This window comes from Theobroma cacao, chromosome 2, assembly GCF_053813885.1.
Source record: "Theobroma cacao isolate CCN51 chromosome 2, ASM5381388v1, whole genome shotgun sequence".
In the NCBI taxonomy this organism is placed as follows: Eukaryota; Viridiplantae; Streptophyta; class Magnoliopsida; order Malvales; family Malvaceae; genus Theobroma; species Theobroma cacao.
Window position 1 is genome coordinate 41023014 of NC_142640.1, and position 13650 is coordinate 41036663.

A 13650-nucleotide genomic window follows, 5' to 3' on the forward strand; every position below is an offset into this window, starting at 1 on the left:
TTACTTTGGTAATACAGTTATTCTACCACTTGCCTATTTTCTATCTATTCTCAATCTTACTCTACTATTTTGGCAATACAGTTATTTTACCACTTGCATATTCTTTACTTATCCTCAATCATTATTTAACTTTTCATATATTATTTTTTCACCTGTCATAACACACAGTACTTTAGTAACTACTCCAATCTTCTTCTCCTCCACTTTTGGTACTTCTTTTTTACTTGTTTGCAACACTTCCTTTCCTTTTCACAAAGAACCCTTTTTACAGTTTTCCTTGGTGCTGTTCATGCCAACGTTTCATTGTTCGACAATAGAGTAGGCATAGTAAATAAAAGAGAAATGGAAAGTAGGCAAACTGATAACGGTAAAAAAAAGAGAAGTAACAAGGATGGCTCATGGCAAAGAGAAGAGAAACAATAAGAACGACTATGAAAAGGAGAAGAGAAAAGGCTAGATTGAAGCAATTTTGAAAAAGAAAGCAAGTTAGCCACTTAAGGTTAACAGGTTACTTTAAAATTGATTTTGGGTTAAAATTGATCTTGGGTTTTGGGTGGAGTAACTAATAATTTACTATCAATTAATTACAAAATGAATAGTTGGTTGACAAGGACTTATAATATATTTGGTAGGGGGAATGGCTTAGTAAAGCATTTTGCTAGGTTACTTTTTACTATTGAGAATAGCCATTCAAAAGAACGGCTATTCTCAAAAAAGGAGCTTAGCCATTCCATTCTCTCCATTATTAACCATTCCATGGATGATGAAATAGGATAAAAGTTTCATTAGACGAAAATGTCCTTGTTTATTAGAATCCATAATTCAAGCATTAAACATTTTAGATAACAATATATATATATATATATATCTATCTTTGCACAAGATGCAAATGTACAATCTTCACCCAATTGAGGCAATTGTTATGCCATCAAGATTCTTTAGTCAAAAGGCTTTTAAGACTTGAAGTGGCAGGTTGATGGTTGGCTTGATAAAATTCCACCTTTCAAAATATATTATATAAATAGAGAGCATTTTTGTTTTTTGATAAAATTTTATTAGAGTATAATAAAAAGGTATTTTGTATTCTCATGAAAATATTATTAAAATATAGTCAATGATAATTTTGTCTTTTGGTATAAATATGTGATTAAATTATAATCAAGGGTAATTTTATCTTTGAGTATAAATCTGTGATTAAATTGTAGTGAAGGGTATTTGGTCATTTGGTGTAAGTGTTTTCATCTTTTGATAATATTGAATCAAATATTATAATAGAGGATAGTTTTGTCATTTTATCATTTATTCCTTAGTAATTCCATAGCTATTCTTACCAACCAAACATTAGAATGAGTCGTAGTAGTAATTCTTACCTTATTCCATTTTATGAGTTAAACCACATAACAATCATTTTATTCTATTTTTGTCTTATTTTATTAGCACATAATAACTATTTTATACCATGAACTATATGTACCATTAGAGTGCTTCATTTTCTCACACAAGTTCAGGTCATCGGGTTGATACTCGAAACCAATATAGGTACTAAAATATCCACCCTAACTTTATGCTGTGATCTAGGGCAAAACAAAAGAAAGAAGGTTGTTAAAGGAAAGAAAAGTTGTTGTTGTCTTGATTCATCCTCAATAGTGTTCCTCTTGTACCAAAACAGGAGCATGGAAGTGTAACATATTTTTCTTGCATAAAGAAAGTTATGTTGATTCCTCAAGCCCAATGTCTTATAGTAAGTTATAAACTCAAAATTATCTGATATTGTAATTAATAAAATTTTCAAAAAAGAAAAATTAGTTGATAAATTTTAAAATAATAATATTTTGTTTGATTGATACTTTTATTATTTATTTTTTCATTTTCTTTCTTATAAAAAAAATCAATCAAAAGAAAAGCACATGTTGAGATAAACTCCAATTTAGCGAGGAAAGAGGCAAAGGTACTTAATTCTTGGCATAAATGGATTTGTGAATTGGCCACATGAGAATTGATTCCCTACCAACTATGTGAATTTTAGCATATAAATATTGTAGTTTTTATATGAAAGCATGGGCAATCTTAAAACCCACAAAACTTATGGCATGTTTGGTAGTCATCCCCTTTTTACTCCTAAAATTCTTTCTTCCCTCTGTTTGGTTTGTTTTTGGAGGAAAGAATAGCATATTTGGAATGGTTATTTCGCAAAACCTTACAAAATCTTGAAATGGCTACCATCTCTCTCATGTTATTAGCTATTCCACACTCATGAGAGTAGAGTCCAAAATATTTTGGATTAAAATGTCGTTACTTACTTTCAAAAATTACAAATTTATACCTACAAAATTAATATTTTAAATTAAAAAATTTAAAATATTATTATTTTAATATTTTAATCATAATGATATTTAAATTATAAATACAATATTAATATTTTAAAATATTAATGTTTAAATTATTAAATGAAAATAAAAATGAAAAAAGCAAGTAGAGAAAAAATTAAAAAAATATACTAATATTTTAAAAATAAATTATTAAATTTTTAAAATTTTAAAATTTTAATGAAAAGAAAAGTTGAATGGTTAAAAAAGAAAAAATTTACTTAATTTTGTCTTTTGGTATAAATTTTACTAAATTATATAAAGAGTATTTTTTTATGAAAATAAATCTTATTATAATAAAGAGTTTAAGTTATTAATTATATATTATAAAAAATTTAATAATTTAAATTTAAAAATTAATTAAAATTATTAATATTTTAATAATAATATTTAAATTATAAATAAAATATTAATATTTAAATTATTAATATTTTAAATAAATTATAAATTATTGTCAATTAAAATTTTACTACGCAAGTATACGTATCGAATAGATAGTATATAAGTAAACAGAGTATCGATCTCACAGAGAATTGATCTAAATTTTACTGAGTACTAAAATTAGAACAATTTAATCTTATCTAAACAATCAAATTCCAATAATTAACTTAATTACATAAAACTAATTAACCAAAATTTATACTAAAAAGAAAAATCAAAGTAACAAGATAATTGAGTAAAAATCAAATCAAACAAGCCTAGGATTACAATATCCCTCACACTTTATCTAAATCTTAACTCTCTTCCTTAACTTATTTCAATGGATTAAATTGCTAACCTAGAGCCCTCAATTATTTATAAAGGTCTCTCGACTCATTTTTTAAAAATATCTATTTTAACCAAAACACTATATCCTATGTGAATTGAAATTAAAATAGACTCATTGAGTTTAGACTCTAATTTGGATACATAAGGCTTCTAGGTATATCCCTATTTTGTACGCAAATCAATTAATATGATCTTATGCTATCTCAATTTTAGTCTACACTAAACTCCCTTTCTCGAGTCTGTTTAGGTTCCTAAATCAATTTAATTAGTGATCAACCAATTAAAAGCATTAAGAACAAATTGGAATAAACAATTTAAATCCCATTAAAGATAAGCAAGAAAGATTAAAAGTTTATATTACATGTGAGTTCAATTGCAATCTTAAAAAAATAAATTTAGCTCATAATATCTAATAAAAACTTCGTCTAAAGAAAATTAGCCATTAATCCAAGATAAAGAAAATAAGAAAAACATAAAAGTAAACAGAGAAAACTAATAGTTGAAGCTTTGTGATATTGATTATCCCTCCAATTCTTTTATTTTCTTGCTTTGTTCTTGGCTCCAAATCTCCAAAATAATTGCTTGTTGCCTCTCGCTTAAAACCTCTGAAAAAGTCCTTTAAATAGGCTCCAAATAATTTAATTTTCAAAATCCCATCAAATTTTTAATTTTGAAAAATTGCCTAGTGCCGCGGCCTTGATTTCTTGGCACCATGGCTTTGGATTCTTGTGTGCTTCCTTTTACCAGCGCTGCAACATTTTTCTCCTAGTACTACAGCAATCTATCAACTTCAAATGTGATTTTCACCCTGATCTGCTCTGAACTGGGCAAAGTGGTAAACATAAAAGTTTTAATCCTATCTCTTAATTTTCCAATGGCTTAAGAATCACGTCAATTGGACTTTTGGATTGAAAAATATTCTTCAAATACCACATCATATTCATTCCATGAATACTACTGCCATGCTCCAACTTAGAGAAACATTTTGACCATGATCCGGTCAGAACTGGGCAAATTGAATACATAAATGTTGTAGCCCTTCTCTTATAATTCTAGTGGTCCAATAATCATCTCATTTGGAGTTTTGTAGAAAGATATATGGTCAAAATACCAAAACGTATACAAATTAAGTCATTGCCATACTTGCATTGATTTTCATCAAATGAGCCTTTTTCATTAAATTTCGTACAAAAGCAATAAGAGAAATTAGCAATAACTACTTTTAAAGTAATTTAAAATAAAATAACATAAAATTTAATTAAAATAACTTAAATTAACTACTCAACATGTAATCAAACTTAAACTAAAAAAACACTTAAAATGCTATGATCCGAACTTAAAATGTCAAAGATCTAACTACTTAAGCCCCTTAAAATGTGTCAAAATAACTGTATATAATAGAGTTATCAATTATTAATTTTAAAAAATAGAACAAAATAAAAATAAATAATTATATATTATAATGAAGAGTATTGTTATTTTTTTATCACCTATTCTTTTGTAATTCTAAAATTATTTTTACCAACCAAATATTATAATAAGTCATAATAGTAACTATTATCGTATTGCATTCCATTAACCAACATTATAATATTTCTATTATATTTTTAACCTAGTCTATTATCATATAATACCTATTCCATTCCATTTTATTTTATTTTGCAAACCAAACATGCAATCAGAGGTGGAGGGCCGTCACCCCTCAGTTTTTAATTTTTTTATTTTTAAGTTTAAAAATTAAAATATATAATTTCGTCACCGCTATTGATTTTAATGAATTACTTTAGAGTAATGGTAAGGAGCTTAAATTATATTTTGAAAGACCTAGGTTCAATCCATTCTAGGCCCAAATTTTGAATTTTTTTTTTTATAATTGAGGGAGGGGGGATTCGAACTCTACTCTTTAAGCAGGGGGATTATGCACTAACCAATGAGATAAATGCTCAAGTGCACCCAAATTTTGAAAATTTGTTTTCCCATTTTTCCTTTTTTTTTTCTTTTTGTTTGACAAAAACCCTTCAAAATGTTTCTTTTTTCCCTTCAAATTGTTTCCCTTTTTTCTTTCTTTTTCAACCCTTCAAGCCGTTTCTCCCTTTTTTTTCGTAGGTTTCTTTTTAAACCCTACCCTTTAACTCATATAATTCCTTTTTCTTTTTTTCCTTAATAGAAACCCTTCACTTTTTTTTCTTAAACGGTTCCTCTCTTTTTTTTTCTTGGGTTTTTTTTAAACCCTATCTTTAATTCATACAAATTTGAAATCCCTTTCTCTTCTTCAAACCAAATAATTATGCTAAGCTTTTTAACTCATACAAATTTTGAAATCCGTAACATCTAAGATGAAACTGTTGTAATTCACAAGTAATATTTCTTTAGTTCCCAATTTCCAATTCAATTTTAATTTTTACTTTTTTTTATGTTAGTAATATTTGAATTTATAAAGGATATTGTAGATCAATTATTGTTATCTATTTTAATTTAATGGGCATACTTTTATTCTTTTATAGGTGAAGGTGATTGATCAAAAAGCCCAAAATATAATCTTGAAGTTAGGTTTTGTTATCATTGCTAGGGTGAGTTTCTTCAACTATTAATATGCGTTGTTCATTATTGATCACAATTCGGGGGATTTGGCTTAAAACTGGACAAGAATGTGATTAAAATATTTAAAAATTTCAATAATTTTATCTTACTTTTTCAAATTAAATAGGTACAAAGCCATGATTAATTCAAACATTGATTTTTACTTCAAAAAAAAATCTTGGCAAGACAATTTTGACCTTCCTTGTTCAGAACACGTCAACTGTGAATGTCCATAATCCTCATCTAAAAGTTTCCAATCCTTTAGATAATGAATCTCCTTATCTAAACTCTCACCTTACTAAGTTTGCCATTATTGAACCTAAAGAATTTGATGATCTTTCTTTAGAGCGTGATCCAAGATTACATAAGCTAATAAGTGATTACCCAGTAGACCAAAAGGATGCAATATGCAAAACTTATCTTAAGCTTGGTCCATATAAAGGGATTCCACAAAAAGGTGTTTATCCAGCAAATGAAAAGAATGGTTGACGGTTTGTTTATGCTTGGTTTAAGTTGTATTTTGACTGGTTGGAATATTTTCCAACAAAAGATAAAGCATATTGTCTTCCATGCTTTCTATTTGCTAAGTCTTATGGTCATTTCGAATTAACTACTTTTATAGTTGAAGGTTTTCGACATCAGAGGAAAGTCAACATGGGGAATGATTGTTTTTTCCTAAACCATGAAGGAAAGGGTGAAAATTCTGCAAATAAGAAAGCTGAGTGTTGTTGTGATTTAATGAATTCATCTTAAAATATTTAGAAGGTTGTTAACAAACAAAAGTCTGAAAAAGTTTTAAAAAATTGATTGCAACTCAAAGTTTTAATTGATGATGCTAAGTTGTGTACATTTCAAGGTATTGCCTTTAGAACTCACAATGAATGTAAGGATTCAATTAATCATGGCAATTTTATTGAAATCATAAAACAGATTGCTTCTTACAGTGAGGAAGTAGCTTAAGTTGTCTTGGATAATGCTTGTCAAAATGCCTCTTATATATCTCCTATGATTCAAAAGGAGATTTTGGCCCTTTATGCAAGCAAAATCCAAAGTTTCATTCAAGAAGAAATTGGTGATTCAAAATTTTATATTCTTGTAGATGAATCATGAGATGGTGCAAAAAGAGAGCAAATAGCTATTGTTTTAAGATTTGTTGATAAAGAAAGGCTTCATTTGAAAGAGGTTTTTTGATTTGGTTTATGTGGAGAAAACTAATGCTTATACTTTGAAGGAGAAAATTTGTAGTGTGTTTGGTTTTCATAATCTTATCATCCAAAATATTCGAGGGCAAGGATATGATGGTGCTAGTAATATGCAAGGTGAATGGAAAGGATTACGAGCATTATTTTTTAAAAAGTGCCCATTTGCTTATTACATTCATTGTTTTGCTCGTCGACTACAACTAATATTGGTAGCAGCATGCAAAAATGTTATCCCTATTGAGCATTTTTTCTCCCATTTGGCTCTTAATATTAATGTTGTTGATTCCTTTGCAAAAAGAAAGGATCATTTGCAAATTGCTGGCACAATTGAGATTGTAGAGTTGGTTTCTACTGATGAGCTTGAAATTGGAAAAGGCAAAAATCAAGTTGGCTCATTAAAAAGGGCAGGTGATACACAATGGGGCTCTCATGTAAGGTCTCTTCGTAGCTTACTTGATTTGTGGAATCTGACTCTCAAAGTTCTAAGTGAAATAATAAATGAAGGTGGCACTTCATCCCACAAGGCCTCAGCTAATAGAGATTATGATTTGATGACCACATTTGAATTTTTTTTATTCTACATCTTATGATAGAGATTTTGGAAAAGGCAGATAATTTATGCGGACTTCTTCAGCATAAATCACAAGACATTGTTAATGCAATGAATTTAGCAACTACAACAAAGAAAGTTATTCAAAACTTTAGAGATAATGGGTATGATGTTTTGTTTCAAGAAGTCGAGTATTTTTGTGAGAAACATGAGATAGAAATTCTTGATATGAATGGTCCTCATCAATCAAGTAGAGGCCGAGTACTAAAAGGTCAGCAAATTCTGATGATGCATCATTATAGGATTGATTTATTCATTGGTATTATAGATTTAGGGCTACAGGAGATGAATAGTAGAATTACTGAAGATATAATGGAGTTGCTTGTTCTTAGCTCATCTTTGGATCCTAAATATGGATTTAAATTATTCAAGATTGATGACATCTGCAAGCTTGTGCAAAAGTTCAATCCTTATGACTTCACTCATCCAGAAAAACTGCATATATATGAAATATGAATTAGAGCTTTTTGAACTTGATATTAGGCGAGATCTATGTTTGCAAAGTGTTTCAAATTTCTCAAAACTATGCCAGTTAATGTCAAAGACAAAAAAATCAATTGTATATCCTCTCCTAGATCGTTTGGTTCGATTTATCTTAAGTCTTCCAATTTCTATAACAACTATAGAGGGTGCATTTTCAACCATGAAAATTGTAAAGACAAGATTGTGTAACAAGATGGAAGATGATTTTCTTGCTAGTTCACTTATCCTTTACATTGAAAAAGAGATTGCTAAGACTATTGACATCGATTTAATTATCGATGAATTTGAAAGTGTGAAAGCATGTCAAGCACATCTTATGATGCCTACTTGAAAATCTAATGTTAATTTTTTTTGTTTTATGTCTATTTATTTTGGTGAATCTGAAAATTTATATTTTAATTGTTAATAAAATTTTATATTATAATTTAATTTTATTTCAAAAGTTATTAATTTTTTACTCCAAATCAAAGTATTGACCTGATCTATGACCTTGAATAATGACTCGACACCCCTCATACAAAATTCTTGATTCGTCATTGCGTGCAATTAAAGTTACTTCAACGAAGCTGGCGAACTATGAAGGTGTGCAGTGAGTTGTTGTTAGTACTGTCACTAATCTGGGATCCATCATGCGGTACAAAATTGTCATCATATTATTTCATAGGTATGGTATCTTTGCAAAATCCAAATAAAGCCCCCCTTCCTCCCTTTTTCTACCCTCTTCTTTTCTATATCTTCGGAAGGTGACTGGTTTATCATCTGCCTCGAACATAGAATAGCATCACCCCCAAAGCTAAAGGCACATAAAGAGAGGAGAGAAGATGTGGGGAGCAAGTGTAACTGCTGTAATGGTTTCAACAGAGTTCTTGGAGGTGGGCTTAAACACTGTAAATAAGGCTGCCATGAACAGAGGACTCAGTGATTTTGTCCTAGTTTTGTACTCAAACATCCTTGCCATCTTCATTCTTGCTCCGTGCATCTTCATCTTCTATAGGTAACTCTATATACATTCAGCTTCTTCTATTCAAATTCAAATTCCAATTCAATTTTATTTAATATTGTTGGCATATGACAGAAAAAGAACCCCCCCTCTTCTTACATGGTCCAGCATCTGCAAAATTTTCCTTCTAGGCGTGCTCAGGTACTTTTTCCCTGTGACTTGTAACGAAAGTTTAATCTTATATCTAGGGAGACTTGACTCTGCAACTGGTGATGGCAACTTGAGTATTTCCAATTGGATTGCAGTTATGCTGGACAGATATGCGCATATACTGGACTAGGATATGGCTCTCCAACTCTGGCCTCGGCCATGGCTGATCTCTCTCCAGCCTTCACTTTCTTATTTTCCATCATTTCTAGGTACGTTCCGGTTTCTGTTTATTTTCAGTGCCTAACTACTTTCAGGACAGTGGCCGAAAACAAACTTAGATTCAGAACCTTTTCGTTTCGCATGTATCATTGTCTCTGGACATTGTTAATGGCTAGTGATTGATTCAGCATCATTCATCTGTGTATCTGTGTATATCGTTTCCTCACCCTTTAATGGCCGGTGATTGATTCAGCATCATTCATCTGTGATCTGTCCATATCGTTTCCTCACCCTTCAACGGCCGGTGATTGATTCAGCATCATTCATCTGTGATCTGTCCATATCGTTTCCTCACCCTTCAACGGCCGGTGATTGATTCAGCATCATTCATCTGTGATATCTCTACATCATTTCCTCACCCTTTGGCCACTAGGGAGCCTAGTGCGCACCCAAGTGGCACAAGCAAACAAGAATAATTGCACTAAAGGTTAATGTAGGAAATAACCCCCAGAAGACCAAAAGCAAGGGGTTTCATCCTAGTACAATGTTTACCCGTCATTTACATCCATCCTAGAGAAATGCTAACTCGTCTCCATAAGGATCGCATTTTAACTTTTGTTAGTAAAAAATTTTCAACGGTAACCTCCTATTATTTTATACATATAATTGATAGAAGTATGATTTTTTAAAAAACAAATATTGGATGAAATAATTTTTAGATGTATGTTTTATAAGATTTGATTAATTAAAATGTTTAAAATGATAGAGGTCCAATTTAGAAAATTTTGATAAAAAAAAAAAAGAAGAAAAGAATCAATTGTGACAATTTAATTGGGACAAAGAGAGCATTGAAGAAGATATGAGGAGGCATTGAAGAATTTAAGCGGCATCCTCAGTTAAAAGGTTCGAAACAAGGGCGCTAAGGAAGGTGAATCTCAATAAAACATACTATATGTGAAGTAGACAGCAAAGCAAACCAGCTCCTTCCCTTACTGTCCAAAACAGTACAAAGATGCACTGCCTCACCCCCAAGCCCAAAGCGACCCTCAGATCAACTATAAACCTTCAGGTGGAAAACATTACTCAAATAATCACACAGGACCATTTAAAAATTATTTGTTTCTATTCTTAAAGCCACAGCATCTAAACAAAAATGGGAAAAGTGCGTTTCCTTATGTTAGGGGTTGCCCTTTGGCAGGGGAGGAGCGTCCGTTTGCAATGGGCACCCCAAAATTTTTGAAATTTTGTATATATTATATATTTTTTAATGATTTTTCAAAATAATTTCTTATTAAATAATTAGTATAATTAAAAAATAATAAAATAATCTTACAAGCCTCATTCAATTTTACTCAAATTTTTAATTTTTTAAGTCTTTCCACTCATTTTTTCCTCTTTTCTTTTTTGTCATTGTATTGTGAAATTATAAAAAGGTAAAGTTTTTATTTAATTTTTTCTAATTCTATTATTATTTTTTTATTTTTTTATTTTTTTCAATTATAGTTTATTTGCTCATATATTTTAAGTTTCGTTAGATTTTCTTTTTTAAATTTTTACGAATCATTAATCACATTCTTTTTTTTGTTATATAGGTTATATGTCCTCCTTGTCATGATTTTTTTTCTATTATGTGGATTTTATTTTTTAAAAATTTAAAAAATATTGTATATGTAATTCTCAAATATAAGTTCTAGTATTGTATGGTTGGTTGTTGTTTACAATTTCACTAATATATTATTTTTTATTAATCTTAATTATATAAGAAAAAATTATCTTGAGTATATGTTTTTAATGTGCTTTACGCTTTATATTTAGTTGAAAGGAAATCATTTTGAGTATAAGAAAAAATTATTAATTTTGTATATCATATTTAACTATTTATATATTATGCATTATAGTTTAATATTTAGTATTATAAACTTAAATATAATAAAATAAGAATATTAGATATTAACTACATTAATTTTGTAATTGTTTATATTGAGAAAGACAGGATTTCGAAACAAAATAGATGATAAGTTTCTTTCAAATAATTTAGTTGTTTATATTAAAAAAGATATTACCATCATCGAGTAAAACTTTCTTAAAGTATTATTATAAGTTTTTTTTTTCTTTTTGTTCTTTTTATTTACATGTTAAATAAAATTATTGTCTATTATAAATATTTTGATTATTAATGGTTAAGTTCAATATATTAGTTTTAAAAATTTTTAACTTTTATTCTTCTTAGCCTTTGGCCCCTCCAATAAAAATTGACTAACTCCGTCCCTGCCTTTTGGCTTTTATACTCTGCAAATATTGAACTGTAGTATGACTAAAAGTTGAGCGAATAAATAAGTAAGCTTTAGGGGAGGTTGGTTTGCAATCAGCATCATGTCATTTTATTTAAAATTTTTATAAATATTATACTACAGAAGAAAAACTTCCTTTAACAGGTAGAATGCTTATAAAAAGAAAATGGTGTATAGAATTTTTCAAAATCTTTCTGCTACTCAAGTACCCAAAAAAAAAAGGTCTGCTCATAGATAAGTAGTTGTTAAGGAGTAGCTTTTGGTGTATGACAAATTCTCGTAAGTAATAATTTCTATATTGTTTCCCTGTAATGTTAAATTTTGTTAGCTACAAAAGGTGACGATAGTGTCTGTAATTGTTTAATAAGGGTATATATAACAGAGTATAGAAAACGAGGCTTACATGTATATGTCCCTTGTGGAGATTCTATTTTTCGAGTAAGATGTTAGAATAATAATTACCTAGCCCCAAAGTCATACAAGAAAGATTATACGATCCGTACTCCAAAAGCCTACATTATATTGTTATAGTGTCAATAGCAAAAGACACGAATCAAATATTGGTTTGTTCAGGATGGAAAAGCTGGACTTGGGAATCAAAAGCAGTCAGGCAAAGTCTTTGGGCACTCTGGTATCAATCTCGGGGGCATTGGTTGTGACTTTATACAAAGGCCTGCCACTTACCAGTACTCCATCCAATAATAGATTGCTTGGCGAACTTCTTCTGATTCCTCAATCAAACTGGGTTATTGGAGGCATTTTCCTTGCATCTCATAGTGTTATCTTTGCAATTATACTCAATGTTCAGGTACATCTCTAATAAATGTACAATAAACACGTTTGTTTTCATGTATAATTTGCTGCAATTTTGCCCTCTAAGATTGACCGGAAAAAACATGGAGTAGTAATTTCCCTTTTTCCTCTCAAAAACTACAGACTTGGATTATAAGGCGCTACCCTGCGGAGATGATTGTAACACTCATTTGTAGCATCTTTGTCTGCATACTATCCTCGCTTGTCTCGCTGATTGTAGAGAAGGACCCAAATGCTTGGAGACTCGGGCTAAATATGGAGTTAATAGCTATTGTCTACACGGTAAGTTCACACACCAAACCAAATCCTTTAGTTCTGTCCTAATCATCTCTCCTCGTTTTGAAATTTGAATTAACTCGAGGCACCCTCTTGATCTCTAGGCAGCTTTCGCGGTAGCATTTCGAAGTGTTGTTCACAAATGGGCATTGCGCAGGAAAGGACCTATCTATGTTGCCATGTTTAAGCCACTTGGGATGGTCATTGCCCTTGCTATGGGGGTAACCCTTCTTGGTGACACACTTTATCTTGGGAGGTAAAATTTTTCCGTGTATAATAAACTATTACCAATGAAGTTTGATTGTGTTTGCTTTACTTGAAAGTTTGGAGGAGATAACAAATATGGTTTCAATTCAAAATATAACTGCAGTTTACTGGGAGCAGCCATAATAGCTATTGGATTTTATGCTGTGATTTGGGGGCAATCCCAGGAAGAGAAAATGGTTGAAGATGCAGAAATTTATAACTCTGAACGATCCTCAGCTAAAGATCCTCTACTCCCAGACCGGGGCTTGGTGGCGTAGTTTATTGATTTTCACAAAACATGAAAGAGGAGAGCTACTGAGAAATCCTGAAGGAAAAATGGAATAAGCTCGTCAAGATGCCCTTCTGTATACAAGAAATTCTCGAAATAAAATTGGGATTCAGATAGTTGAGCGTAGTGCATTGACTCCCATGACTTCATTTTCCGTTAACAAAATAAGAGGTCAGGGTTCTCAATTGGGACAAACTTTTGTAAGGTTGTTTTATTTATATTAAATTCCTAGGATTAAATAAAATTAAAAATAGTATCTACGTAAAATTTGATAAATAAATAATTTATTTATTGCAAAGACGCTAGGACTTTTCCCTTGATAATGCAAAGTGTGAACTACATCGTATTGAGAAACAGGCAATCATGGTTGACCCTGGATTTTGGGCTGAAATGTGGGGAAAGGCTGAAGAAGAGTGG

General features: G+C 30.2%; 2 protein-coding genes across 2 annotated transcripts; both read left to right on the top strand.

Moving 5' to 3' along the window:
- Positions 1 to 7026: 7026 nt before the first annotated feature.
- Positions 7027 to 7982, top strand: LOC108660702 (uncharacterized). Its single transcript, XM_018114966.1, has 2 exons — positions 7027 to 7420; positions 7510 to 7982. Exons 1-2 carry the CDS (start codon positions 7027 to 7029, stop codon positions 7980 to 7982), a joined length of 867 nt encoding a protein of 288 aa, XP_017970455.1.
- A 664-nt stretch (positions 7983 to 8646) lies between these two features.
- LOC18609424 (WAT1-related protein At5g40210-like) lies at positions 8647 to 13418 on the top strand. The gene is made up of 7 exons (XM_007044527.3): positions 8647 to 9003; positions 9085 to 9150; positions 9255 to 9368; positions 12183 to 12417; positions 12546 to 12704; positions 12803 to 12954; positions 13069 to 13418. Exons 1-7 carry the CDS (start codon positions 8831 to 8833, stop codon positions 13220 to 13222), a joined length of 1053 nt encoding a protein of 350 aa, XP_007044589.2. The 5' UTR covers positions 8647 to 8830; the 3' UTR covers positions 13223 to 13418.
- Positions 13419 to 13650: the final 232 nt, after the last annotated feature.